General features: G+C 49.2%; 8 protein-coding genes across 8 annotated transcripts; 4 read left to right on the top strand and 4 right to left on the bottom strand.

Moving 5' to 3' along the window:
* Positions 1-557: 557 nt before the first annotated feature.
* On the bottom strand, positions 558-4,577 carry tcsC (putative two-component osmosensing histidine kinase (Bos1); the record flags this gene model as incomplete). Its single annotated transcript, XM_040791713.1, has 1 exon — positions 558-4,577. The coding sequence occupies one exon, from the start codon at positions 4,575-4,577 to the stop codon at positions 558-560; it is 4,020 nt and encodes a 1,339-aa protein (XP_040643987.1).
* A 1,402-nt stretch (positions 4,578-5,979) lies between these two features.
* PGRI_039990 (phenylalanine--tRNA ligase subunit alpha) lies at positions 5,980-7,722 on the top strand (the record flags this gene model as incomplete). Its single annotated transcript, XM_040791712.1, has 3 exons — positions 5,980-6,009; positions 6,082-7,580; positions 7,629-7,722. 3 exons carry the CDS (start codon positions 5,980-5,982, stop codon positions 7,720-7,722), a joined length of 1,623 nt encoding a protein of 540 aa, XP_040643986.1.
* Positions 7,723-8,590: 868 nt separating this feature from the next.
* PGRI_039980 (Cystathionine beta-synthase, core) lies at positions 8,591-13,051 on the bottom strand (the record flags this gene model as incomplete). The annotated part of the gene is made up of 7 exons (XM_040791711.1): positions 8,591-8,825; positions 9,107-9,200; positions 9,450-10,046; positions 10,101-10,453; positions 11,166-12,303; positions 12,502-12,810; positions 12,862-13,051. 7 exons carry the CDS (start codon positions 13,049-13,051, stop codon positions 8,591-8,593), a joined length of 2,916 nt encoding a protein of 971 aa, XP_040643985.1.
* A 716-nt stretch (positions 13,052-13,767) lies between these two features.
* PGRI_039970 (oxidoreductase, short-chain dehydrogenase/reductase family) lies at positions 13,768-15,007 on the top strand (the record flags this gene model as incomplete). The annotated part of the gene is made up of 7 exons (XM_040791710.1): positions 13,768-13,838; positions 13,890-14,009; positions 14,059-14,259; positions 14,312-14,476; positions 14,535-14,678; positions 14,737-14,891; positions 14,970-15,007. The coding sequence occupies 7 exons, from the start codon at positions 13,768-13,770 to the stop codon at positions 15,005-15,007; spliced, it is 894 nt and encodes a 297-aa protein (XP_040643984.1).
* Positions 15,008-15,129: 122 nt separating this feature from the next.
* On the bottom strand, positions 15,130-15,587 carry PGRI_039960 (DUF952 domain-containing protein; the record flags this gene model as incomplete). Its single annotated transcript, XM_040791709.1, has 2 exons — positions 15,130-15,246; positions 15,297-15,587. The coding sequence occupies 2 exons, from the start codon at positions 15,585-15,587 to the stop codon at positions 15,130-15,132; spliced, it is 408 nt and encodes a 135-aa protein (XP_040643983.1).
* A 1,123-nt stretch (positions 15,588-16,710) lies between these two features.
* On the top strand, positions 16,711-22,090 carry PGRI_039950 (putative Ras GTPase activating protein; the record flags this gene model as incomplete). Its single annotated transcript, XM_040791708.1, has 2 exons — positions 16,711-21,142; positions 21,201-22,090. 2 exons carry the CDS (start codon positions 16,711-16,713, stop codon positions 22,088-22,090), a joined length of 5,322 nt encoding a protein of 1,773 aa, XP_040643982.1.
* Positions 22,091-22,579: 489 nt separating this feature from the next.
* PGRI_039940 (ENTH domain-containing protein) lies at positions 22,580-24,467 on the top strand (the record flags this gene model as incomplete). The annotated part of the gene is made up of 5 exons (XM_040791707.1): positions 22,580-22,661; positions 22,764-22,795; positions 22,887-22,966; positions 23,029-23,110; positions 23,175-24,467. The coding sequence occupies 5 exons, from the start codon at positions 22,580-22,582 to the stop codon at positions 24,465-24,467; spliced, it is 1,569 nt and encodes a 522-aa protein (XP_040643981.1).
* A 1,238-nt stretch (positions 24,468-25,705) lies between these two features.
* PGRI_039930 (adaptor protein NBP2) lies at positions 25,706-27,001 on the bottom strand (the record flags this gene model as incomplete). Its single annotated transcript, XM_040791706.1, has 1 exon — positions 25,706-27,001. One exon carries the CDS (start codon positions 26,999-27,001, stop codon positions 25,706-25,708), a length of 1,296 nt encoding a protein of 431 aa, XP_040643980.1.
* Between the last annotated feature and the right edge of the window lie 988 nt (positions 27,002-27,989).

Here is a 27,989-nt window from a genome sequence, read left to right as displayed (position 1 = left end):
AGATAAATAGATACGCATAAATGATAGACAAAGATCTTGAAGTTAAGCGGTGTTCTTGTGCCGCGCTTGATATGATCAGTAGCAAAACTAAATACAATACAAGAATTGACGGCAAGAAGATGCTGAGGGGGTCAAAAAGTGAAAGCGAGAGGCTAGGTGAGAAAGAGAGAAAAGGTAGCGTAAATAGGTAAAAAGAACAGAGCGCCCCTCTGGTAAGCGAAAACTCCCCCGGTCATCCTTCCATATAGATCAAACCAGGTCCTATCATAGACTGCGCCAAAACACCACCTCCAAGATGAGGAGAAATGAAAATGAGAACGAAAAAGCGAATGCACTGGTGGAGGTTGATGACGGAGGATCATAATAGACGGGGAAAGACGCAGGTGGGTATGAAGTAGACAAAAGTAGAGTAGATGAGACTCATATAGACAGGGTATAGTCGCATCGAAATCATCTGCATGGAAATAAATATGCTAAACTCATGTACTGTTGGATCGTAGCAATGCCTGGGAAATAATTAGCCAGGCTGTTTTGAGGGTTCGGTTCTCAACATACAGCTAACGTACCCGCTCGTCGATTATGTCTTCTTTCTCTTCCATCGGACTAACTACACTCCCTCGGGTAATGGGACCAGAGCTTGTGATAGACCGGGATTCTACAACCGGGCGAGGCGACGGCAAGGGCTGCTGCTTTGTCCGCTGTTGTGGTGGCGGCGGCTGTTGGTTCTCAGACATTGAGTAGTTGGGGTGCATTTCCCCGCTGCTCGAAATCCTAGACTCCTTGCTCTTCTCCAATAGTGATCCACCTAGGGTAGCACATTTGAGGATAGTTTGCATCATCTGGTTTTGCTTGAGCGGCTTGGACAAGTACTCGTCCATCTGGGCCTGGATACACTTCTCCCGGTCACCCAACATGGCATGGGCAGTGAGCGCGATAATTGGGGTTCGTTGAAGCCCACTCTCGCGTTCATACTCCCGGATCTTGCCGGTGGCTTCGAATCCACCCATGACAGGCATCTGAACATCCATCAAAATAACATCGTAACGACGTTTCTTGACAGCCTCAACAGCTTCCAAGCCATTACCAACAACGAAGACATTGTGGTTATGCTTCTGAAGAATCTTCATCGCAAGTTGCTGGTTCACGTCATTATCTTCCGCTAGAAGAATATCGAATGAACGTGAGTTGTCAGTGGTGATAGGCGTCGACCGGCCTTCCAAGGCCGGCAACATGCCATTGCCAAGATCAATCGGCTGACATGGGGTAGTCATATATGAACTAATACCAAGATCCAAAGCCGACTTCAAGCTCACGCACACCAAAGGACAGACCAAAACAATCGGAATATACTTGAACTCGTCAAACGTCCGCAACACCCGGGCCGTGTCTACTGAGTCAACAATAATAACATCGTAGGCATGGCCTGATTCCTTGCCAGAAGGATCCTGAATCTCGGGCGGGGGAACATGTTCCTCGTTCCGTACAACCAAAGGCTCCAGGTCAATCTTCTTCAACATCTTCATGACGTTGGTAGCCTGAGCACCGTTCTGACCCTTGTCGATGAACAATACCCGGTGGTTCTTGTACGGCAAGAGCTGATTGGCAATGACGTTCAAAGACTGGTCTGCGAGTTTCACCACACAGGTGAAGTGGAAAGTACTTCCATGTCCATATTCGGAAGTGACCCAAACGTCACCGCCCATCAAGTTTACAAGGCGCTTGGAAATTGACAATCCCAAACCAGTGCCACCAAATCTGCGGGTGGTTGAACCATCAGCTTGTTGGAAGGTGTCGAAAATGAGATCAAGCTTATCCTCTTCGATTCCAATGCCCGTATCAGACACTGAGAATTCAAAAGCGTATTCGTTGGTCGTGCATTGTTCTCTGTCCGACTTCCGGATAGTAAGCTTGACCTCACCATGCTCGGTGAACTTGATAGCGTTTCCAACAAGATTGAGAATGATCTGTCGGAGACGGAATGGATCACCAATGACATAGTCAGGAACGGTGTTGTCAACTTGGTAGGTCAAACTCAAGAACTTCTCATTGGCCTTGACGGCCAACGTCTTGAGAGCATTGAAGACAGTACCTCTGACAGTAAATGGAATGCTCTCAATAACCATACGGTTGGCTTCAATCTTGGAAATATCCAGAATGTCATCAATGATGGTCAACAAACTGTTCGCCAAGTTGTGCACGACGTTCAACATTTCTCGGGTATATGGCTTGAGATCATCCGTATCCAACGTTAATTGCGTCATTCCAATGATACCGTTCATCGGCGTTCTGATCTCGTGAGACATATTGGCCAAGAACTCTGACTTGGTGCGATTGGCGAGTTCGGCAGCCTCCCTAGCGGCAGTGTTTCGCTGAATACTGTCCCGTAGGTTGGAAACCATCTTGTTGATCTTCCGCTTCAGCTCGTCCATTTCACCAGACGCGTTGACCGTGATCAACTTGGTGAAGTCACCGTCGGTGGCGGCATCGGTAATTTCACCGAAAGCGCGGACTTGTGATGTAAGGTTCTCGGCCATGGTGTTCACGTCCTCGGTGATTTCCTTCCAAGTACCCGCAATACCCTCCACGTTGGCCTGTCCACCCATCTTGCCGTCAACACCGACATCTCGGGCGACCTTCTTCAGCTCAGTAGCGAATTTGGCCAGTCGACCCACCATGTGATTGATGGTGACCTTGAGCGTGAGAATTTCTCCTTGAGCATGCACTTCAATCTTTTTGCTCAAGTCTCCCTTAGCAATAGCTTGCGTGACATCGGATATACTTCGGACCTGAGACGTCAAATTCTGCGCCATGGTGTTCACGTTGTCCGTCAGGTCCTTCCATTTTCCTTCCACGTTATCTACCTTAGCTTGGCCACCAAGGGTACCATCTGTGCCGACCTCACGGGCCACTTTGCTGACTTCGAAAGCAAAGGTGTTGAGACGATCCACCATGCCATTGATTGTACTCTTGAGGTCAAGGATTTCTCCTTGTACGTTGGCAGTAACCTTTTTGGTCAGGTCGCCCTTGGCGACTGCGGTAGTGACATCCGCAATCTCACGCACCTGCGTGGTCAGGTTGTTGGCCATGCGGTTGACATTTTCTGTCAAATCCTTCCACGTTCCTTCGACATCATTCACAGTAGCTTGGCCTCCAAGAACACCATCGGTACCGACTTCCTTGGCAATCTTCGTGACTTCTTGTGCGAATTGTCGGAGTTGGTCCACCATGGAATTGATAATATTCTTCAGCTCTGCAATTTCTCCCTTACAGTTGGCCTGGACCTTCTGCGTGAGATCACCCTTGGCGACAGCCTTTGTGACAGTAGCAATATCTCGCACTTGCGTGGTAAGGTTGTTGGCCATGGCGTTGACATTAACCGTGAGTTCGTTCCACATGCCCTGAACACCCTCGATCTGAGCTTGTCCTCCCAGTACACCTTCCGTACCGACATCACGCGCGACTCGAGTAACTTCTGTTGCAAACGTTCGGAGTTGGTCCACCATGGTGTTGATGGTTTGCTGCAACTCCAGAATTTCACCTTGGGCTCGGCTCTCAATCTTCTGACTCAGATCACCGTGAGCGACAGCAGTAGTCACGGCAGCAATTTCTCGCACTTGATCTGTCAAATTCTTGGCCATAATGTTGACGTTCTCCGTAAGCTCTTTCCAGATACCATGGACGCCAGTGATCTGGGCTTGTCCACCGAGTATTCCTTCAGTACCGACTTCGCGTGCGACACGAGAGACTTCGCTACCGAAGACTTGCAGTTGATCCATCATAGTGTTAATTGTTCGTTTGAAAGTAGCGATTTCAGGGTCCATCTCCAGCGGGTGAATTTGGACCTTCATGGACAGGTCACCGTTGGCAACTTGGGTGATGATACCACCAATTTCACGCAAAGCTTTCTGGAAAGCCTCGTTGGCCTGCTGATGCTTGCGCAACTCGCGTTCGAGAAGAACCACATCCTCATTTTCGACCTTGGTAAGAGCACGGCGAGTATGCTCTTCCTGTTTTTGCAATTCGTCGCGAACCTGGGCAATGATATCCTTTTGGCTGCTTATCTCCTCAGCCTGTTTTTGCACATGATTGCGGAGGAAGCTAATATCCTCCTCCCGCACAACGCGGGTGCCGTTATCATCTTCTTCATCGGATTCGTCGTCAATTTCTCCCAGGGGTGGTTCGTCGGGCGCGGGAACCGGTATGGCTTTTTGCTGCTGTGACAGAGAGTCAGAATCTTGACCGGACGACAAGCGAGAGAGCCCAAATGTCCTCAAGAAATTCCTCTCGCTGGTTTCTTCAGCAGACGGGATGGTCTGGTGGGGGTCCGCCTGCTGTTGGAAATTGTGGTGACTGACAGCTTGGAATTCCAGATGGTGCACGCGGCGCACTAAGGCCTCAAGCTCGGCTTCGAAGGCTGCCTTGGTGGGACTGTATTCTCCGGGAAGTTTGGCCGACTTGCTACCGTTGGATAGTTGAAAATCAAATGGGGGTGAAGAGGAACCGGGGGCAGATTCGTCTCTTGCCAAGTTCTGCAGCAAGGCAGTCGCGGCCGCAAGAGTCTCATCCACGCTAGCCATCGTGGCCTACACAAGTTAGTACATAGAACAGATCGTACCAGCACCCTGAGGATTATGATATGGTAGTCGGGAATTCGAAGGTAGTATCACTCACTGGCAAGTCTGGATCCTGACAGGATAACCGAAATATAGTCTAATTAAGGCGACATAGGGAAATTCCAAACAAAAGACAAGAACAAATACCCGAATCAACCGGGGATAAATATGAAAGGAAATATGGAGAGTCGGGAAGGGGGAAAATAGGTGGATAAGCCCTGGAGAACGCGCCCGGTTATGTAAGCCACTATCGGGACCTCTTGACTCTGCGGGGATCAAAAAGAGAGAAGTCAGAAACCCGGAACAGACAATAAAAGGTTAAAATGATGAGAGATGAGATTCGAGGATGAGAGAAGGGGACTTGGAAGGGGGAGGGGAAAGAGATTTTGAAAGGGGCGGTGATATGCCGCCTCTTTTTTCCTTTTTTAATATTTTTTTATGTCTTACTCTTTAGGTAGAATTTATAAATCGCTGCTGAACAGGAAAAAATATGAGAAAATAAAATAAGTAAAAATAGGTCAAAAATAGGTAAAAAAAAAAAATATGGATATCTTTTTCTGCACATTTTACAGATTTCATATGCCCAGGTGACTGCATAAGGCGCACGGACTAGTTTGGGAACATATGTCTGGGTACCTTATACTATTATCCTCCATGAATCTATAACAAGTATCAAGGTTATAAGTACAACATACCAAGTACGGAATACAGAATGTACACATATCCTCTTTGTTTCATATTGAAGTGATCGACTCTGGGGCTAGTGTCGATCCCAAGGTGGCTCCGGTTCGTTTTGCTTCTCAATAGTCTAAATTCATATCCTTTCAATTTCCCCCTTACTATTATCAAAGGGAAAGATAGGCGAGACAGAGTTTATAAACAATTGGTTGAGACCCAGTGGGATCCAGTAGAAGTTAGTGTGAGCCTATAAGAAATTAATATCGTCTCTTCGTTTAGGGTCTGCCACTTGCCACAGATCCATAGTTTGATTTTCATCGCAATTTGCGCCTTTTTTGGTGGCTGACCCGTCGAGATTAGCGTCTCCGGGGTCTTCCTATACCGTCCATTGGTCACACAAGAACCTCGTGAACTTCGGCTTTCGTACCTGAATCACTATTAACACGATGGAATATGTTTCGGGATATATTTCAAAAAAAAATAAAAGTAAAAATTGAAACAATGTATCTATAATGAATGGAATTTTGTATAGAATTTAAGCTTACGAGGAGAACTATGCCTATCATAATATATACAAGGTTGTAGGTTTAATATGATAGTCACGCATTTCCCGAGGTCCTAATTTTTCAAAAATCCAGGGATGCGCAGTTGGCCAAGGTCAACAAGTCAACTGGTCAACTGTCAGCAAATGGCGGGGGTGAAATGGCAGAAATGGTCGGTGTGCCCTACCGTATTTTCTTTTGGGAATCCCGCAGAGTCATAATTCTGCGAAATATTGCCCGATCAAAAGAACGCCCTTCAAAACACCCGTCAAAAATTGACTCTGCAGGAGAAGGCTGCAGCCATGGCGTCCGACTTGACACAACAGATTTTGGACGCCCTGTCCGCGTCCGATGCGCCCATCTTCTCCAGCGAAGCCTTCCCCTCCCACCCCTCATTGAACGTTAAGAGTGCGCTCGACCGCCTTCAATCGCGACAGATGGTCGAATATGAGACCTTGGAAAAAGAAATTGTGACTCTCACTGCTGAGGGCCAGGAAATTGCCGCCAATGGCAGTCACGAGGCCAAGGTCTTCGCCGTGGTACTTGCTGCCATGGACGGATTGAAGATCTCAGACTTGCCAGGAATTGTGGGCAAGGAGAATGCCAAAGTTGGCCAAGGAAACGCCTTCAAGCGTGGTTGGATTAAGAAGGACAAGGATTTGCTGCGGGCATCGGCAGACTCAATTGTCGACGAGACACAACAGCAGTTGCTGGAGGTTCAAAAAACAAAGTCTCTGGCCGATAAAAAGGTCATGCTTGACCTGAAGCGGAGAAAGTTGGTTGGTCTAGCAAAGGAGCTTGCTTTCAAGATCAACAAGGGCCCCAAGTATGCCCGGGAATTCGTCAAGGAGCAGACCGACCTCACTCCGGAGATGATTGCCAATGGCTCATGGAAGACCGCCCATCTCAAGCCCTACAATTTCAATGCTAAGGGTGCCCCTACTCCATCTGGTGCGCTTCACCCGCTGAACAAGGTCCGCCAAGAGTTCCGCAACATCTTCTTCGATATGGGCTTCGAGGAAATGCCGACCAACCGCTTCGTTGAGACCGGATTCTGGAACTTCGACGCTCTGTTCGTTCCCCAGCAACATCCCGCCCGTGATCTCCAGGATACCTTCTATATCTCCGACCCTGCTGTGGCAGACCCTCCTCGTGAGGATCCCCCTAACGACCCCCACGTCCCAGTCAAAACCAAGTCCGACAAGCCGCTTGACTACCAAAAGTACTGGGATAACGTCCGCGAGGTTCACGAGCACGGAAAGTTCGGCTCCATTGGCTACCGCTACCCCTGGAGCGCGGATGAGTCGCTCCGTCTGGTGCTCCGCACCCACACCACCTCCATCTCGACCTACATGCTGCACAAGCTGGCCGCCAACCCCCGGCCGGCTCGCTTCTTCAGTATCGACCGTGTCTTCCGAAATGAGTCCGTCGACGCTACCCATCTGGCGGAATTCCACCAGGTCGAGGGTGTCATTGCTGACTTCGGTCTGACCCTTGGTGGTCTGATTGGATTCATGGAGGTCTTCTTCGCTAAGATGGGCATCCACAAGCTGCGCTTCAAGCCCGCCTACAACCCTTACACTGAGCCCAGTATGGAGATCTTCGGTTACCACGATGGTCTAGGCAAGTGGGTTGAGATCGGTAACAGTGGCATGTTCCGCCCAGAGATGCTCGAGTCCATGGGTCTGCCTAAGGACTTGCGAGTCTACGGATGGGGATTGAGTCTGGAGAGACCCACTATGATCAAGTACGTTGCATCTGCTATCATTCATTTCTATTTACTAATCTCTATTAGGTACGCCGTCAGCAACATCCGTGAACTTCTCGGTCACAAGGTCGACTTGAACTTCATTGAGACCAACCCTGCCGTCCGTCTCGAGAAGGATTAAACAGAGAAATATTCATAGAAACAAAAGAACATGCTTTTAGTTGTGTCTTGCTTGTCGGGTTTCCCGCTTGTAATCACGAGTTTATGTGGAAGGAATCGTATTACATATCAATGATGGATAGGATGTGAATAAAATACTTGATAAAAAGGTTCCAGTGTGTATATGTGGTCAGTGTAGATATAAGAAAGCAGACTATAAAACATGACATTCATCTAGCATATTTCTACAATGGATGTCCTGCCCGTATCTGTGCCCCAGCGCATGGATCTCTGCAACAGTGGCTCTTCAGCAGGCGGAGGCTCGGAAGCATTGATCTTCGGCATTGAAAAGTATTTCTACCTCCTCACCCATGGGATTGGAGACAATGAAGACCAAGACCAGCGAACCAGACTGGTTTTCAAGTCTACAACGAATGAGGAGGTTTCTATATGCCGAGAAATAAAAGAAAAAAAGGAAGCAGTGACTAAGAAATATATGAAAAGGGATATCGTTTCGATTTTTTGGCATTGCTTTTTTGGCTTGTGCTTCATGAGGTTGGGCGGGAGTCTATAACAAAAAGAGGGCGGGATTCGTAGAGAAAAAAAACCTGACCCATAAGTCGTCGATATTCCATTCATTTCGAGAGATAGGTAGGAAAACAGGAGTTTCTCAGAGGAGAAAAAGAAAAAATGAACTAAGGAACATAACTATATCCCTTGCGTCCTTTTTTGGTCTTAAAACCAACTCCCCGAACACGGACCATCAAGCCACGGTTCCTATGTATCAAATTAGCCTTGAAGATGGATATGCAAAATATGGATGACCACGTACCATCAAATCAACCCGTCAACACCGCCCGGTAGAAAGAAACCACATTGCTGCGGATGATTTAGCGCTGGCTGGAGGCGGTCCAGACGTTCTTGAGGTAACCGTCACGCTGGGCAAGGCGGTTGAAGGAGTCATCGCTCTCGCCGCGGGCACGGATGAAGCCGCAAAGAGCGTAGGTCTGGTTCTCGCCGGTGTAGCGACCGTTCTCGTCAACCTTGCCAACGGAGAGCTGGACAGAGGCGTGGTCGTTGGCCTTGATGATGCGGTTGGTGGCGCTGCACTTGCGAGGCACGTAGCTGTTGAGAGGGAGGTAATGTTAGTTGTCTGGGTTCTTATTTGGGATTTTCGAACGAATATGTTCCCCTCCAACACCCTATTGTGCCCTGGTCTTTCCGGTGGCTCGCCAACAATCGCAACCACGTAGCGCAGAGAATTTCTTTCACTCCTCTTAATCTCCGATCACATCGGGTCCATCTTTTGGGCTTGGGATCGAGGCGGGATTGTATGCGGCCACGCAGACATAGGGCACAGGGTATATTGGGATTGCAGGAACGGGTGTAAAATCCATGGCACGTACAGATCGACGATCTCTCCCTTTTCGTTCTCCATTTTGGCGGGTTTGGTGTTGAGGTTTTGACGGGCGACGGTGAGGTTGGAGGTGGAGGGTTTTTCTGCCGCACATTAAATTGAAGACCTCAAATGATTTGTGTGGGTCATGTGACCCTTTATCGAGGGCTGGCGTGGCCAAAGTGGGGCACGCGTGGCTTTAGCGGGAACTGTACTCGGAGGCCGTGGCAATTTCAACTTTAGTTCATCCGTGGAAGAGATGCTCGTACGTGAATGTATGTAGTACTACATGCTACCTACATATTTACATACATGGGTAGTAGAATGGTAAAGATATGTATTTTACAGATTACTCTTTTGCCTCTCTTCCTGTAACACATCCTTCTTCCATCCCACAGCCACCTCTCGTGCACTTCCTTTCTTAAACCGCAGAGTAACCACTCTGTCGGGCTCTCCTCGCCTGGAAGACCCTTTCAGCTCAGGCCCAGGATCATTGAGACCTAACACAGATCGCCCATCACCGGTCATGTGAATCATTTTCGGGGATATGCATTTATCTGTCCATGGGGGAGAGCCCGAATGAACAAAGTCGACAAGCGCTTGACGACGGTTCTCCATCTCTTCAACAGAAGCACCTGCACGAGGTTCCTTGTCCAGGAATCCTGACACCAAATGCAAAAGGAGGAACTGTGGCGGGAATAGAATGATCTCAGCCTTCTGAGCACGACTAACCCACGCCGAGGCTGGAAGAAACTGGGCCTCCGTAACCTCAATGCCACCATCGCTCGTTGGGATCTCATGTTCCTCGCGTTCGCCCTCTGCTGGGAGTTGATCTAGAAGCCTCTTATCCACCTTGACCGGCAAAGGCAAGAAATACAGATACATCTGAGTAGTGTATCGCTTGGGGACATTGGTTGGCGTAACCCAGCGAGTAAAGGGAATTAATTGGCCTGTAGAGTCAGCATTCTGCTTTCAGGTCCTTAGTATGCAAATTAGGCACTTACCTATATCAGGCTCAGCGTCAGCGCTTTGTTGCTTCAGCCACTCATCAAAGGTGGTCTTGTTCTGATGAATGAGTCGTCTGCCTTCCTCTCGGATAGGCTCGTCGACAGCTAGCATCTTCCCAGAGTTGCGGTCTCTAGCTAGAAGAATTCCACTCTCTTCAAAGAGTTCTCTGATCGCTGCACGCCGGTAACTAGGGGAATCATCATGCCGCGCTAGGTCTCCGGGCGGCGGGCATTTACCATCCTGGCTGGATAAGTTGCCGCCCGGAAAGACATGGGCAGATGCAAAGGAGGTAGAGGTCTTCACGCGATGAAGAAGAAGGATCTCATTCTTTGAAGATACAAGGAGCACGCTATAGAAGAGTTAGTTTTGCTTCTCTTTTTTCCGGAATACCTCCCTTTAGATGACATCGATCTGCAGACGTCCATCATTTGTTCCCTTGCTGCTGGCTTACCTAGAACTAGGCCTGGGGACCGAAGGCTCACTATCACGTTTTGAGCTAGTCATCTGAGAAATTGGGGAAATTGTAGTTGTGTATTGTCTTAAAGCAGGTTTACCGCTTGATCGTTGAAAGAACTGAACCGAGGTAATGTGAGATGCACGAGATGTGCGAAGGGCAACAGCAAATCGACTCAATCGATGTGTTAAGTGACAAGAAATGTATCCTTGATAGATAAAGGACATGGTAAGATTTCGAAGCCGAAAAACGGCCTGTCAATGTTTATAGTGAAGGGCAAAGACCCGAGAGCCTAGGCAGTTGCTCGGGCAGTTCATCGTTACCCCGCGTGTAGCTTAACTTGATCGAGCTTAGCCGAATGCGGCGCCATGTGCTCGGGAAACCTCCAGGGCTTCTACAAAACTTCCAAGGTTCTACGTGACGATTACAGTTGCAATATAGAGAAATCAAACATGTTTGCTCATTAGAAATGGCGTAAATTCTTCAAATCGTAAACTCCTATCCTATACCCTTATTTTAATTTCCAGGTCCCATCATCCATCGGGGTGTACCCCGATGATGTATTCACAAAAGAGTCCAATCAACTCTTACAAAGCTTGGATCTTACGAGTAAAGCTTCTTGTCGTAGCTGTGGAGACCGTGGACGTTACCCTCGGTCATGGCGCTGGCACTGCGCATTTCAAAGCGGACAGTGCCGTCGTTGACACCGTCGTGCAAAGCGGTCAGACTCTGGACACCAATGTCCTGCAGGGAGTGCTGGACACCGGCAACAAGGTAAGGAATGAACTTGGTGACAGAACCGCGGTCGAGGACGGATCCAGCGACACCCTGGGCAACAAGGACGCGGTCCTTCTCGGAGAAGTAGCGAGCGGTACCAGCGTTGCTGGCCTTGCTATCCTTACCGCCACCGCCGGCCTTCTTGTCCTCCATGGCGGCGATACTTCCCATACCACGGTAGGCCTTGACGAGCTGGCCCTCGTTGCTGACGTAGTACTCACCGGGAGACTCGGTGGTACCGGCAAGGAGACCACCCATCATGACGGTGCTAGCACCCATAGCCAGACCCTTGACGATGTGGCCAACGTTCTGGACACCACCATCGGCGATACAGGGGACACCGAAGCGAGCGGCAAAGGATGCAACGCTGCGCACGGAAGCGGCCTGGGGACGACCGACAGCCATAACCTCCTGGGTGATACAGGCACTACCGCTGCCCATGCCAATTCTCAGGCCATCGACACCGGCGGCAATCAAAGCAGCAGCCTGCTCACGGGTGACGACGTTACCACCGATAACGTCGATCTCGGGCATGTTCTTCTTGATGTACTTGATCATCTCGATCTGGTACATAGAGTTACCCTGGCTGGAATCCAGAATAACAATATCCAATCCAGCCTCGACGAGAAGCTGGAGACGCTTCTTGTCCTCCTCACGAGTACCAATAGCAGCGGCACAAATCAGCTGCTTGGAGTCGGGGAGCTTGGAGGCCAGAGGGTAGTGGAGGTTCTTCATCAGATCGGAGCGGGAAAGCAGGGAGACGATGTTGCCACTGGCATCAACGATGGGGAGCTTTCCCTTCTTGGACTGACGGAGAACCTCGTTGGCCTCGGCCAGGGTGGTACCGGCCGGGGCAGTGACAAGATCCGTGGCCATGATGGCAGTCACGGGCTCGTCATCGTTGGTGTGGAACTGAATGTCACGCGAGGTAACCATTCCAACGAGCTTGGACTTGAGGGTTCCATTCTCTATATTCAAACATTAGCATTTGCTGCTGAAAGCTGATGTGAAGAATATCCAAAATAGACAAATTGCTCAGATAAAATCTGGTTCTCTACAGTGCGACTTTCGTCGCTGCAGTGGAACGAAAGTTATAATTAAAAGAGGGTGGTCATCATGCAAAGTGGGTGGGTAGGTGCTGGGAGAAGTAGATGTGGGTATCTTACCAGTGACAGGGAAACCACCGAAGCCCCACTTGGCCTTCAGCTCCTTGGCTTCACCAACGGTGGCCTTGGGAGAGATGACAACGGGATCCAAAATGAAACCGTTCTCGTATCTCTTAACCTTGCGAACCATCTCTGCCTGGTCCTCGGGGGAGCAGTTGTGGTGGATAACACCCAGACCACCGAGCAGAGCCATGTGAATAGCCATGTTGTGCTCAGTGACAGTGTCCATGGGTGAGGACAGAAGAGGAGCCTTCAGGGAGATACGCTTGGTAACAGGGGTATCCAAAGAGACATCGGAAGCGGGGAAGCCTATTCGGGTTAGAATGAAGATTTTTTTTCGGACTGTAGAGTTCGGCTTACCGATGTAACCAGGCAGGATCAAGAAATCATTGTAGGTCAATGCACCGTGCTTGTCAGAGTCAAGCAGGGTATCGGCATCAAGACCATCACGGGTGGTATAGGTATCCAAAACCTCCATGGCCTTGGCGTAGTCGGCGATCTCAGCCTTCATGGCGGCACCAGGTGCTGCGTCACCGGCAGTGATAGGCATGACTAAAAGAAGGGGAGTTTAAAACAACGAGTGAGACACGACCCGAGGGAAGATTCTTAATCAACAGAAAGAAACGTTCTGCTGATGGAGAAAGTCGAGCTTTCCCAAGGAAGAGAAAGAAGAAGAAAAAGGTCGGGCGAAAAATTGTTTCCTTTTCTGTTCCGCGCACGGCCAAGACAGGATGGAGCTTGTCTATTTCTGGTATAGCGTACTAGTTTTTTCACCGGTGGCACTTCTGATTGGCTCGTAAACGAGATCTCTCAAGGCGGTGACCTTGGAGCTTGTTTATGCTTAGCCTCGTACATTAATGTACATCGGTAATATGTAGATGGTGCTAAGATCTGCATGTACTTTAAGTGTGTGTATTATATGTACTCCTGTGAAAGACATTACCCAATGGGTTGGACATAAGTATCGAATGCTGTACAGCACAGCGTTCGAAGTTGGTAATCAAAGTCTAGTGTCAGTTGGCTATAATTTCCTCGATGCCATTCTTGGTTCCAACATGTGTACAAAGCCATCGCATGAACCAAAGATTCATGTTTTATTGACATGGTTGGCCGTGCAACGGGATATCAATCTCACCAGATACCGGGGTCAAGTCCCGTACGTCTGTAGCAATATGACGACAGAATGATAGTAACCAATGTGGTATAAAGAGCCTCTTGGAGGTTATAAGGCCTTATCCAACACTAAACATCGCTTTAACTATCGATATGGAATCTAGCATGGGTGAACATGGCGCCTTCAAGCCTGCACCGGGTGCGCAGGCTCAGGCTAAGCCTGGGTGAGTTATGTTTTACCCGAGCGGGATATTTCCACTAATGTGGCTTGCTAGATTGGAGAGCGTAATGACAGAGCCTAGTGAATCGACAAAACTGGAGGGTTCTCATGGCTTTTCTGAATATGCGGGTTCCGGAAAGCTGAAGGGCAAAAATGCTCTAATCACTGGCGGAGAGTATGTGGAGCAAGTTCACAGGAATGATCTTGGGCTAATACTTTCTTAGTTCTGGCATTGGACGATCAGTTGCTATTCTGATGGCCAGAGAGGGTGCGGATATTAGTATCGTTTATTTGCCCTCGGAACAGCCAGACGCACAGACAACCAAAAAATCTGTAGAGCAAGAGAACCAGTCATGCCTTCTTATACAAGCCGATTTGAGAGATCGCAACTCTTGTCGTCGTGCGGTGGATGAACATGTGAAAAAGTCAGCCTATGGTATCGTTCCTGTATTAGGAAATGACTGACCCCGTCTACAGATACGGCTCAATCAATGTACTTGTCAATAATGCGTCGAAGCAATACCTATGTGCGCAATTTGAGGACACTGATCTGGACAAGACTGAGGACATCTTCAAGACCAACATCATCCAGATGATTTCGATGGCGAAGTTTGCTCTTCCTCATATGACACGAGGTGATTCGTAGGTGCTTTCTTGTCTAACCTATACCTATGATCATATACTCACGCATTTGCTACAGGATCATCAACACGTCTTCGGTTGTGGCTTTTCGTGGCTCTGGGAGCATGATTGATTATGCTTCAACAAAGGGAGCTATCGTTAGCTTTACTAGGGCTTTAGCAACATACTTGATTCCCAAGGGTATTCGGGTCAATGCAGTCGCGTGAGTACATTCATTCATCTCTTCTTGGAAGTACAAACTGACACACTTCCAATTGTAGTCCAGGTGCAATCTATACACCAATTCAAGTCGACACCCGAGATCCCCAGCAGATGGAAGGATGGGGTCAGAAAGCTCGTCTTGGCCGACCAGGTGAGCCCAGTGAGGTTGCGACAAGCTTCGTCTTCTTGGCTAGTGCGGATGCTTCTCTATACTGTGAGTGGTCAATGTCCCACACTTTCAAATCCTCAGCATTTTCCATCTATTGTGGCTAATATACAACTACGTTTATAGATGGAAAAGTGATGCACTGCTACCCGCTTGGTGACTAGATGGTGTTACAGTGAGTGATGATTATTCACTAATGGGAGTGTTGCCGGAAGGTTGCGTCAGGAGTGTGCTTGCCATTGGTATGAAATTGAAATTCCAAATTGAAATACAACAGGATATAAAATCAGTACAGGAGCCACGGCTTCGCTGCAGCAAGAGCTTTGTCCCATCCCTCGTCATTCTGCCAGATGGCGACACTCTCAACCTCCTCTCTGCCCAGTTTGAGTCCATTGTAGAGATGCTAGGTTTTATTTAGCAAATGCAAATTTCAAAATGTTATATTCAACCTACCGGGAAAAGTCCCTCGCCGGGTCGAGGATTAGACACTCTTCCGTCTGGGGACTCCCAGCGGATATCTTGGATCACGCGGTGATACTCAATCCGCAATACATAAACAAGTGGTTCCTCCTTAAAAAAATTTTTCAATGTGTCTGCCACCTGATGTGCCATGGAGAGGTGGATGAAGTTAGAAGCTTGGTCTAGTTCACTTACCGCGAGCCGTTCAGGAATTGGCTCGCGGACTGGTGAAGTGGAAGGCACAATCTTGTAGATGTAGCGCGGTTGAGAAAGCAGCGATGCCATGATAAAAGTGATGGGAAGAAGCAAATTAATTCACCGACTCACTTGGTGATAACGCGAAGAAGAAATAAAGACAAGGTTGTCAGGTGGTTTTATTGGCGGGGTCGGTTTAACCGGCAACTTGCCTTTTGAATATTATTGCGCCATTTTTTGTACTTTCAGTATATATAGGACACCAAAATTGGGTGTCTGAAATCATGTCTTAATTCGGTTTTCAGTAAGACCTCTTAACTCGTATCAAAATGTTTTGCTCAATATTTCATTGTTGTAGATCCATGGATTTCTTGCAACATATTTTATCACAAGATAGCGCCTGTTTATGTCATGGCGATCACGGCGGATATTTATGGGGGTTATGGAGTAAAAGCAAGAGAGAAAAAAAAACTAGAGGCAAGTCCGTATCAAAAGAAATCAAAGCCCTAATATACTAGCAAGCATGGAGTACATATGCGGATCAATTGGCGGTCTACAGTGGTCTACCACGGCCTTGACGACTTGAAAGATGGGTTGGTCGCACGGGACTACGAGCCCACTTAGACCTGCCTAATTGCACAAGCCACTTTTGCCAAGACTGCAGGTATCCTGGTAGGTCAGATATGAGATAGGAAGGAATGTTCGTTATATCGAGCCATTTGTGATAACGAGAGCGACATTTTGAAATTTCGAATAACTGCAAATAAGTAATTAGTAGAAGATCCATGTCCGGGATGTGGCTTGTCAAGTAACACAATCTCTTAGTTCTTTATCTCACGTGATTCGAGATCGACAAGCCACAATCACCTGATTGCGCTATACCCGATCTAGAGATTTGTTGTGCCCCCTGCGCCCACTTTGGGGAATCTTGGTCGCACTTGCACCCCCACCGTCAACAATTCCACATCGGGGATCCAGGAGCCCAGAGCTTGTTGACAGAAGTCGCGCCTCTATCGATTGGATTTTCTTCGCAACTAAGTCGTGGGAGGTTGCCCTTGCTATTCTTGCTATTCAACTTAGAACCTCTCTCTGGGAAAGGCCTTGGAGACCTTGTTTAACCTGTGCATTCCGCTTCGACCACCAGAGCAGGGATGTGGTCAAAGGAGCGCGACATTTTTCAATCTGTTTTCGCATACCGCCCTGATACTAAATAATGTCGACTCAATTTCCATCCCTCAAGCGGGCCCAGACGGACCTTCCCTCGCAGGCCACCAGCCCATTACGACACGGGTCGACAGCGTCCACGAACTCGTCTGCATATTCCGTCGCGTCAAGTTCATTTGCTCCTAGTCGGACTAGCACTGTCTCCTCTAATGCGTCGATATCAAACCATTTTGGTCACTCCCGAGGGAAGAGTGAGGCAAGCAGTATGAGCTCAGCAACGACTGTTACAGACGCAATGGAACGAGGAAATTGGACAAATGCTGGTACAACGTACGACAATATTCGCCGATCTTTACGACCGCTACAACAAGTCCCTAATACACCATCCTCAACCGCGAATACTGGCGGGTATCGACATTCACGAAGCCAAACAATTGATGAATCACGCCCGTGGAAAGACTATCGACCCGCCACCCCCGAATCACGTCATCTCAATCTTCAAGAGAACCAGTCTCCGCGTCATCAAACAAACGCCTACGAACCCCAAAGCCCCCCACCGCCCACCTCTCCTCACCACTGGCCTACTGTTCCCGGAACATCGCGTCCTTCGTCTCCCCAAAAGACAGTATCGCATAGTTCTCATCCTCCGCAGCTGACTGCTGCCCTCTCCGCACCCGAGCTTGAAGGGTTGCAAAAATCGTCTACTGGCCACCTTAGAACACTCTCGAGATTTGCGCAGTCTGGCGAAAACGAATTTGGCGCGGCCGCAGCCTCTGTGGTGGGGTTGCAAGGCCGACGACGCCTTAAGCGAGCGGAATCAGTAGCCGGAAGAAATGGCGCAGTATCTCCCGAAAAGCCGAAGGTGTCCTCATGGGCGGCCGGAAATTGGATGGACCAGCAACGACAATTCATCCAAGCATACGAGTATTTGTGCCATATTGGAGAGGCCAAACAGTGGATTGAAGATGTCATTCAGAAACAGATCCCGCCAATCGTTCAGCTGGAGGAAGGACTGCGGGACGGCGTCACTTTGGCGGAGGTGGTACAAGCAATGTATGCGGGCAAAACCCTTCGCATTTTCCGACACCCAAAGTTACAATACCGCCATTCAGACAACATCGCCTTGTTCTTCCGATTTCTTGATGAGGTTGAGTTACCAGAGTTGTTCCGATTCGAACTCATCGACTTGTATGAAAAGAAAAACCTTCCCAAGGTCATCCACTGTATTCACGCGTTGTCATGGTTACTCTTCAAAAATGGTATGCTGGACTTCCGCATGGGTAACTTGGTTGGCCAGCTTGAGTTCGAACACCACGAACTTGAGAAAACCCAAAAAGGACTGGATAAGGCCGGTGTGAGCATGCCTAGCTTTGCCGGCATGGCTGCGAACTTTGGCGCGGATCCTGAACCCGAACCCGAACCCGAGCCTGTTGAATCGGAGGAGGATCGTATTGATCGAGAAATGCACGAGAACGAGGCCTCAATCTGCGACTTCCAGGCCCAGGTCAGAGGAGCTATGTTGCGTTTGCAGCTTGGCAACACGATGAACGATCTGTGGGATTTCGAACCCCTCCTCATTGATTTACAATCACGTCTGCGTGGAGATTGGGCACGACAAATTAGTGAATATCGGCTAAGTATGCTCCAGTTTGCAGTTGGACTGCAGGCTATTAGCCGAGGATTCATTGTACGTCGCGGTCAACAAGGCGACAAGCAATGGCGGCAATCTCAGGAAACGGATATTCTGCATTTACAGAGCCTCATTCGGGGACATAAGGCTCGCGCCCAGGCTAGTCACTTACAAACCCGCGCACGACGAGAAGAGTCGGGCATCAAACAGATCCAGGCCGCGATAAGAGGTGCATTGCAACGCATGAATGTTGGGGACCAATACGAACAGTCTCGACATGCTGAAAATGACGTGAAACCACTTCAAGCTCTCATCCGCGGTGCGTTGCAACGCAAACAGATGGAAGCTCAGTCCCACGAGCTGAACCAAGTTGGCAGCTCTGTTAAGTCGCTTCAGGCTGCCATTCGTGGTACATTGCAACGAAGACAGATGAATGACCAGTCTCAAGAGGTGAAGCAGGTTGGCAGTTCCCTGAAATCACTCCAAGCTGCCATCCGTGGCACTTTGCAAAGAAGACAGATGAATGCTCACTCTCACGAAGTGAAACAAGTTGAAACACCCGTCAAGTCGCTGCAGGCGGTTATTCGAGGGTCGATTGCCCGTCAAAACCTATCTCAGATGAAGGTTCTACTCAACAAAGAAGCGCGCCAAATTATCTGTATTCAATCTACCATCAGGGCTTTGATTGCCCGGGAACGCCAAACTCTGCTGTTGGAAGCACTAGAAGAGACAGAGAACGAGTGTGCTGCACTGCAAGCTATTGCACGTGCCGCTGCTGTAAGAAAAAACATTTCAGCCACTCGTACCGAGCTTGCAAAACATCTATTGCCAGTGATCGAGCTGCAATCTATTCTCAGGGGACAGGCTTTGAGGGAATCGTTGGATGCCCAGAGAACTGCATTGCTCGAGGAAGAACCTTCCATGTTGGAACTCCAGTCCCGATCCCGTGGGGTCATTCAGAGGAGGTACCTACTTGCGCAGCGATATGAACTGGAGCAGGAGGAACATGCCATTGTTGATTTGCAGGCCCTTGCCCGTGCTGCCGTCTCGCGAATGGAGGTAGGCGATATATTGTCTCGCCTTGAGGATAACGAGGAAGAAGTTGTTCAACTCCAGTCTTTAACTCGGGCAATGCTCGCGCGAGTGGAAGTTGGCGAGATCCTGACTGATCTTGAGGCAGAGGAGGACTTTATCACGGACTTACAAGCACGGATCAGAGGACTCATTATCTGCAACCGCTTCGAGGAAAGGCGTCGACACTATAATGAAAACATGGAAAAGGTCATCAAGGCCCAGAGTGTTATCCGAGCCCGCATTCAAGGACAAGCTTATAAGAGCCTGACAAGCGGAAAGAACCCGCCCGTTGGAACCGTCAAGGGCTTTGTGCATCTTCTCAACGATAGTGATTTCGACTTTGACGAAGAGATCGAGTTCGAGCGCCTGCGAAAGGTGGTTGTTCAACAAGTGCGACAAAACGAGCTTGCTGAACAATACATCAGTCAACTTGATATCAAGATCGCCCTCCTAGTCAAAAACAAGATTACTCTGGATGAAGTTGTCAAGCATCAAAAGCACTTCGGTGGCCACATTGGCAACTTGCTATCCAACACCGAGATTTCTTCCAAGGATCCCTATGATCTTAAGGCCCTCAACAAGACCTCAAGGAGGAAGTTGGACCAGTATCAGGTGTTTTTCTTCCTTCTCCAAACCCAATCGCAGTACCTGGCTCGCCTGTTCCGGCGATTGCGCGAGGTCAACACCTCTGACAAGGAATATGAGCGGATCCGACACTTGATGATGGGTCTCTTTGGATACTCCCAGAAACGACGCGAGGAGTATTATCTTATCAAGCTTCTGGCACGATCCGTCAAGGAGGATATTGAAAGCTTCACATCTCTTCCTGAATATTTGCGCTGCACTTCATTCTGGAACAAGCTTTTCGGCTCTTATGCCAAGTCATCACGGGACAGGAAGTTCATGCGCGACGTCTTGGGGGCTGTCGTAAAGGAGTCTGTTATCGACAACCCAGACCTTGATTTGGAGAGTGATCCAATTCAAATCTACCGTTCCGCAATCAATAACGAGGAGCTCCGAACCGGCCAACGAAGCCGCCGACAACCCGATCTTCCTAGAGAAGAAGCGATCAGGGACCCTGAAACCAGAGAGACATTCATTCAACATTTGCAAGATCTTCGTGACATTGTTGACCAATTGTTCTTGGGCTTTGAGGACTTCCTGTACCGTATGCCATTCGGTATTAGATACCTTGCACAGCAGATGTATCAAAATCTACTTGAGAGATTCTCTGGTGAGGACCCAGGATTTGTTCTCCAGACGGTCGGCCACTGGGTCTGGAAAAATTACTTCCAGCCTGCTGTGCTGGAGCCAGAGAAGTATGGTGTGATCGATCGGGGCCTTACTCAAGAACAAAAGCGAAACCTTGGAGAAATCTCTAAGGTCGTCGCTCAGATTGCATCTGGCAGACTCTTCGGGGCGGAGAATGTCTATCTCCAGCCGCTGAACAACTACATTGGAGAGTCAATCCAGCGCCTAGGCCGTATTTGGGGCCAGATGATCTCAGTCCAGGACGCAGAGGCTTATTTCGACATCGATGAATTCAACGATCTCTATGCCAAGGCCAAACCTACTCTGTACATTAAGATGTCTGACATCTTCTCGATTCACCAGCTTGTGGCCTCTGAGATTAACTATATGTGTCCCCACCCTGACGACATCCTCAAGGAGCTTGTGCGAGAACTTGGCAGTGTTAAGAGTAACGAGAACGAATTGATGGGGGTCAGCTCTACCGAGATCAATCTCACATTGAATCCCAAGTTGGCCCAGGTTGAAGGTAAGAAATCCAAGAAAACCTCTACCTGTTTGTTTATTTTTCTAACTCTATCCCCAAGACCCCGAAGCAGATATAAAAACGCTCTTCATGGAGACTAAGCGATGCATCCTCTACATCATCCGAGTCCAAAGTGGTGCCAACCTAATGGAGGTCATGCTCAAGTCACCGACAGCCGAGGACGAGGAGCGATGGCGCACTTTGGTTCAAGAAGAACTGAGCACTAACAACCCTCGCCGAGGCGCCTACTCTGAAGCCAATAGCTTAATTGACATTGGTGCTATGAGCTATGCTGAGCTCAAGGGCATTGCACTCGAAAACATCCTTCAACTTGAACAAAGTGGCAAGATCAGTCGTCACAACCATTATCAGGATTTGCTGAACGCCATCGCCATCGATATCCGCACGAAGCATCGTCGAAGAATTCAGCGCGAGCGTGAACTGGAGGGTGCTCGCCTGACCTCTCAGAGGCTCAGCGGCCAGGCCGTCTACCTGGAGGGACAGCTCAAGACATACAATGACTACATTGAGCAGGCGATGATTACGTTACAGAACAAGAAGGGAAAGAAGCGATTCCTGATGCCATTCACCAAACAATGGGATCATCAACGAGAGCTGCAAAAATCCGGCAAGATATTCAAATTTGGATCCTACAAATACTCTGCGCGCAATCTAGCGGACCGAGGTGTTCTGGTTGCCTGGAAGGGCTACGCTGAGCGGCAGTGGGATCGGGTCGACTTGACCATCTCAAGTAACGAAGTTGGTGTATTCACCATTGACGGGAGTAGCGGTGTCATGATGATTCCCGGCGCCAACGCACAGGTACCGCTGGACGACTTGCTGCAGGCTCAGTTCAACAACACACAATTCATGGACTTCTTTGACGGACAGATGCGGGTCAATGTCAACCTTTTCTTGCATTTGATCATGAAGAAGTTCTATAACGAGTGAGAGTCATGGCTTATGGACTTGATGAGAGATGAATTGGGTGCACATTCTTTTTGATATTATTATTTCCTGTCTTTTTTTTTTCTTTTCTTATTGTCTTTGTTTAAGATACCATGGGTATTTTGTTGATCTCGATAGCGATAGCGTTCGGTTTATACGGGCGAACATGTACACAGTATGATACCATTCAGTATCAATTGTAAAACTATTCAATTTTCTGGAAACCCTTGCTAGCGAAAAGTAGAATTTAAGTAGAATCGTTGTAGCCATTCGAAGTATATAAGCCTTGGTCAGGGGTTGCCACGTGACGTGGCGCATTCAATCGGGTTGCCAACTGGAAACCGGGCATCTTCCCCCCTCCAACTGTTCACGTTAGTCCTGAGGTATTTCTGATTCTCCCTGTGCTTTGCTTCCAATTGCCCGTGCTGCTATCATCTTTTCTGTCAAATACTCGTTTCCCCGTATTTGTTCTGACTAGCAGTCACCCTCACCATGGACTTCTCCAACCTCAAAGAGCAGGTCAGCAACATGACCTTGTATGACCTCAAGGCCGGTGTCCGCAAGGTACAGAATGGTAAGTTCGAAACCCACTGGATCCGAGTGCATTATGAGCAAACCCGAATCGGCTTGCATGTGTCTTACAATTGCGGAAACTGATTTGGCCGCTCCGTCATAGCTGTCATGAACTATACCGAGATGGAAGCCAAGGTTCGTATACAATCGCTCACCTCTGCGCGAACCCATACGGCCTTTCGCTGGGTGAATACCGGACGTGCGATACAACGCTTACACAACCCAGGTCCGGGAAGCTACAAACAATGAACCCTGGGGTGCCTCGACCACGTTGATGCAGGATATCGCCAATGGCACACATAACTAGTCAGTCTATGCTGCCTGGTATTATCTGCACCAATGCACACGCGCTGACTTCGTTATTGCAGCCAATTACTCAATGAGATCATGCCCATTATCTACAAGCGATTCACCGACAAGGCAGCGGAGGAATGGCGACAGATCTATAAGGTACAACAAGCATGTCTATTTATGCAGGCCTGCTCTGACTAACCCGATTTTTACCAACCCATAGAGTCTCCAGCTCCTCGAATTCCTTGTCAAGAATGGTTCCGAACGAGTCGTCGATGATGCACGATCCCACATGTCCTTGATTCGGATGCTCCGGCAGTTCCACTACATCGATATGAACGGCAAGGACCAGGGTATCAATGTGCGCAACCGGTCCTCCGAGCTTGTGAAATTGCTAGGTGATGTGGATCAGATTCGGACGGAAAGGAAGAAGGCCAAGAACAATCGCAACAAGTTCAGTGGTTTCGAAGGTGGCATGGGTGTCGGAGGCGGCATGGGCAGCTCAGGCTCGGGCCGGTATGGAGGCTTTGGCAGCGAGAGTATGGGGTACGGTGGATACAGTGGAGGTGTCTACGGTGATGGTGGCGGTTTCGGCGGGGAATCCGGAGGGCAAGCTGGCGTCGACTTCCAAGACACCGGACGCCGGCCCAACCGCTTCGAAGAATATGACGAGTATGATGAGGCAGATGCCCCCGCGCGCCCGCGTGAGCCTGCCGCCCGGGCGAAGCCTCAAGCAAAGAAGCCCGAGCCAGCTCCTGCGCCTGTAGAGGACCTCTTCGACTTTGGCGACGACGAGCCTGTCACTTCCACAGCTTCCACTTCGATCGGCAAGCAACCCGCTAGCAGTGCTCTCAACATGCTAGACCCATCCCCAGTGGACGACGACGAGTTCGACGACTTCCAGTCCGCAACCCCGGCTACCCAGCCTACTCAGTCGTCAAACCAGTTCGCCATTCCCCCTCCAGCTTCCACCGCCAGCACAAGTTCGAACACCCAATTCGTTGCACCTCAGCCAATCTCGGCCTCGCAGGGTGCCAATATTAACGGCTTAGTTGGATTCAAATCTGCTACCCCGACTCCTTCCAGCGGGGTTACCACTCCTCTTTCGCAGATGGCCTCGATTCAACAGCAGAAGCCCACCGGGTACCAAGCTGCCACCCCCAACTACTTCACTTCCGTTCACGTGGCCCAAAATTCTGGGTCTTCTCACGCTGCTAGTCCCTCCATGTCCTCCGTGGCTTCCCCATCAAGCACATCGAGCAAGCCAGCTTCAGCAGCAGCCAAGAAGCCCTCTGGCGATGCCTTCGGCTCGCTGTGGTCGACCGCCAGCGCCAGCGCCGGCATCCAGAAATCCAACACCGGCTCAAACAAGGGCCCTAACCTCGCCAGCATGGCCAAGGAAAAGGCCAGCGCCGGCATCTGGGGCGCCCCAGCTCCCTCCAGCTCCGCCTCCACGCCAAGCCAGCCCCAGAACAAGCAACAGTCTAGCTCAGCCTTTGATGATTTGCTTGGTTAATTAGCTAGCAAAACACCTGATCACCACTCCCCTTCTTCCCCCACTGAGTCCATGCTCGCTTCTTACATTTGCGATATGTGGCCATGATTTTAGCATTCAGAATTCCAGTTAATTTGGTCTTTTTTCTTTCTTCCGCTGTTCTTGTATACTCCTCTCTGTTGGCTGTCTGTTTAGGTACCTAGTTTGCGAAAATCTGCTGAAATTTTTGCTTTCGTCCCATCTTGCGTAAAATTCTGTCGTCCCTTGCGATTCCTTCTATACACGTCCCAAAACTCAAAAAATTCCTGCCTTTGCCTACTTGGTGTTTTCCAGTGGCATCAAGAAGAAAACTGTCCATATCTAACCGCAAACCTATACGTCGAGATGTGCTTTATTCATTGGCAGTACGACGGTATCTTGGTATAGATTAGGGCCTCTTCATTGCTCATACTTCTATGTTGTTTACACTCTGCTTTCTAGTCTTAAATGGTTTGTCTATGTGAGTGATACTTAGATTTGTGTTTTTTAAAGCTATTGCAGATTTTGTCTCATAGTTAATCAGCTGTTGTACATTGACAATTGACAAGATCATATAGATAAATCGATCTAAATAAAATATATCTTATAAGTGGTAATTTAATAGATTTGAATCGGCATTATGCTGATGCTCATGCTGGTATAACGCCTGCGCTGAAGGGAACTAAATACAGGAGGGAAGGCGAGGGGTTAATAAGATGGGAAGACAGAACAGACGCGAAAATATGGTGAAAGACTTGGGGTATGTAGTAAAAGAAGGATTCTCCTTTTCAGTCCCAGGTTATGTTTCCCCGATGTGCATGATTAGAAGACATGAATTGGAATCGTGAAGGAGAGATATACGTTAATAGAAACTTGCAGTGGGTAATAATTCATCGCGAGGAGAAACATAAGGCTGGAAAGAGAGAGAGGTTTATATCTGACGAAACCGTCTTCAAGGAAAAAAAGACCTTTTGAGATGTGAAAGGTCGGAGATTAGGGGTCGGAATTGGCGTTCGGAGTTGGCGGGTGATCCACCAGGGGTATGGAGGGATGAAACTCGCACAGTCAACTTGTTTCATGAGATCTCGTCACTGGGGAAGTGGAGAGTGCCAAGCTTTGCTGGCTGTGAAGGTTTCATGGCGGATGCAACTTGAAACAGTCTTCTCCAGGTTCGGGCACGGAGCACTGCCAAGATCTTGCATGGATAGAACAAAGCCATTCAGGACTGGTGTTTGATTGGATCAGGTCTTGGTCACCGTGCTAGAGCGCTTGTCGGTGTTCTCGGCCGCTTTACTGGTCGAGACCTCGGTTTCCGATGCAGATTGAGATGCACTTGTGTCTTCCGTTGAGCCTGCAGCTGGGGTATTGCCGTTGGTGGCTTTGCTTTCAGACTGAGCGTCAAATGAAGGTTGCTCTACCTGGGTAGGCGTAGATACTTGTTCAGACTCGGTGGGCCCTAGAGTGACATCTGCGGTCTCGGTGACCTCAGGGCTCGGTTCTCCATTCAACGACGTCAAACCCCCTTCGATATCTCGTAGAAGACGCACAAATTCCTCCGGGACAAGACCATTCTCTCCTGTCTTGGGATCCTCTGCAACCAGCCAGCCTTGGCCATGCCGGTATGAAACATAAATCACTTGGCCTTCGGTAAGAGGCAGCTCGTTCTCATGCTCTCGTGTGAAGTCAAATAGCGCAACAGCTTTTCCATGCATCTCTTCATCCGGACATCCAATGGCAAATTGATAGTCTCTAGAGTACCGATTTTCACCGGGAATCTCATCTTCGGACTCAAAGCCAGGGTCATGTTCATGGCCCGGTTGACCGCCCGGGGCGCTGTATCCCATGATTGAATACCGCCCTTCATTTGCAGGATATGTTACATACTCACCACCTGGCCCATCATCGGACGTGTCTCCATCATTTACATAATAAGTCTCACTGCCATCAGCGTTGATGCCAACGAGCATTCCGCGATCATTGTTCCCCGCGTGGCCAGTTCCAGACATGACCCTCTCATCTACAAGACCATTCATATCAGAAGACTTCTTGCGATGACGCGAGGTAACAACTGGGCTATGCAGGTCTTCATCCTCGCTGTATGGCGGTCCATCCCCAAAGGACATGGCTGGCAACTGTTGGTGGACATAGCTAACCTGAGGTTCTATGCCGGGCTGACCTGTTGACCATCCCCGTGATATATCCCACGATGGTGGTGGATCGGAGAGACGTCGATGTTCACTTGCCGGTGTGGAGACTCCGGAGGCGCGAGGAGGGGGAGGCCCGTAATGGAGAGGGTGCGTGGACGGGTAGGCGAAGTCTCGCACAAGAGCATACGGAAGGCTAGTGTGGAAAATGGGGAAGACATGGGAGCCTGGGCGTGAACGATTTTGTGATGCAAGCGAGACATTGGAATAGGTGGAGAGCCGATCCTTCGGATGCGTCGATGACCGTTTCACAGTCCCATCAGTGAGGATGGGTGGTAGGACCGAGAGATTGTTTGTGGACAGAATATTTTGCGATGTGGGAGAGGACATCATGGTTGACATGGAGAAAGACCCAGAGTTGGGTTCGGAATGAGGAATAACGGGGCGGATCTCAGTAAGGGAAATGTGGGGTTGTTCATCGGTCGCGTGGTTGGCGCTCTAGTTTCGCATTGCGATTGACGCAAGTCCAAGTTGTTGAGATTTATAGTCGCAGACAGCGGATGTTCCTTCGCTTCGAACAAGGGAGGTATATCTTGTGATCGGAGATCGAGGAGATAGCCAGTTCAGGTACGATGTAGCAAGCGCCAAGTCGTAAGGGGGCCAAAAACGATTTTTGGTTCGTGTGATTCAAACTAGGGGCATCCCTTGGATGTCAAGCTTTTGGAGCAAAAAGGAAAAAATGATGTTTATCCCAAGGTGCTCCGGTTTGGTGGACGGTGAATGGGTGGGTAAATCGGCAAACAACACGAGGGAGGGGGGGCAAATGTGGCCCGAGTGGAACGCCGAACCGCGACGGGGAAGATCTCACAACGAGAAGACGATATCAACAATCAAGAAAAATCCAGCGGGTTTCTGCTGTCTGTGTCGTAGATAATCCGCTCAAGGTTGGATTGGTGAAATCGAGACTGTTGTTCTACCCGTTTGTTCCGCGATCTCGAGGGCAGGGAATTGCTAAATATAGCAGAAAACTGCAGAAAGGGCCAATGTCAGATATAAGTGTAACGGAGGCACAGCGCTTATGCGGGAAAGAATGTGCAGACAGCACGGTGACAAGGATTAGATCAAGACCACATGGGAAATGGGATACTTGAGGAGAAATCGACGGAAGTTGTCATACCTGTCTAGGTTGTAGGTTGAACTTGAAGTAATGATCAGCGCGGTGGATTTGGGACCGGGGGGAATATTGGTTATTGGACAATATGATTTATCGAGATGAACTGCAACAAAGGAAGCAGCAGGAATCAGCCGATATGCAAGGCAGCCGCTCAAGAGTCACGGAGTTGGCCGTGTGTGAATGGGTGAAGCTTGAACCCGTCGAGGG

Source organism: Penicillium griseofulvum, assembly GCF_001561935.1.
Source record: "Penicillium griseofulvum strain PG3 chromosome Unknown contig_88, whole genome shotgun sequence".
NCBI classification, from domain to species: Eukaryota; Fungi; Ascomycota; class Eurotiomycetes; order Eurotiales; family Aspergillaceae; genus Penicillium; species Penicillium griseofulvum.
Note: the sequence above shows the minus strand (reverse complement) of the source record. Positions and strands in the feature narration are given on the sequence as shown.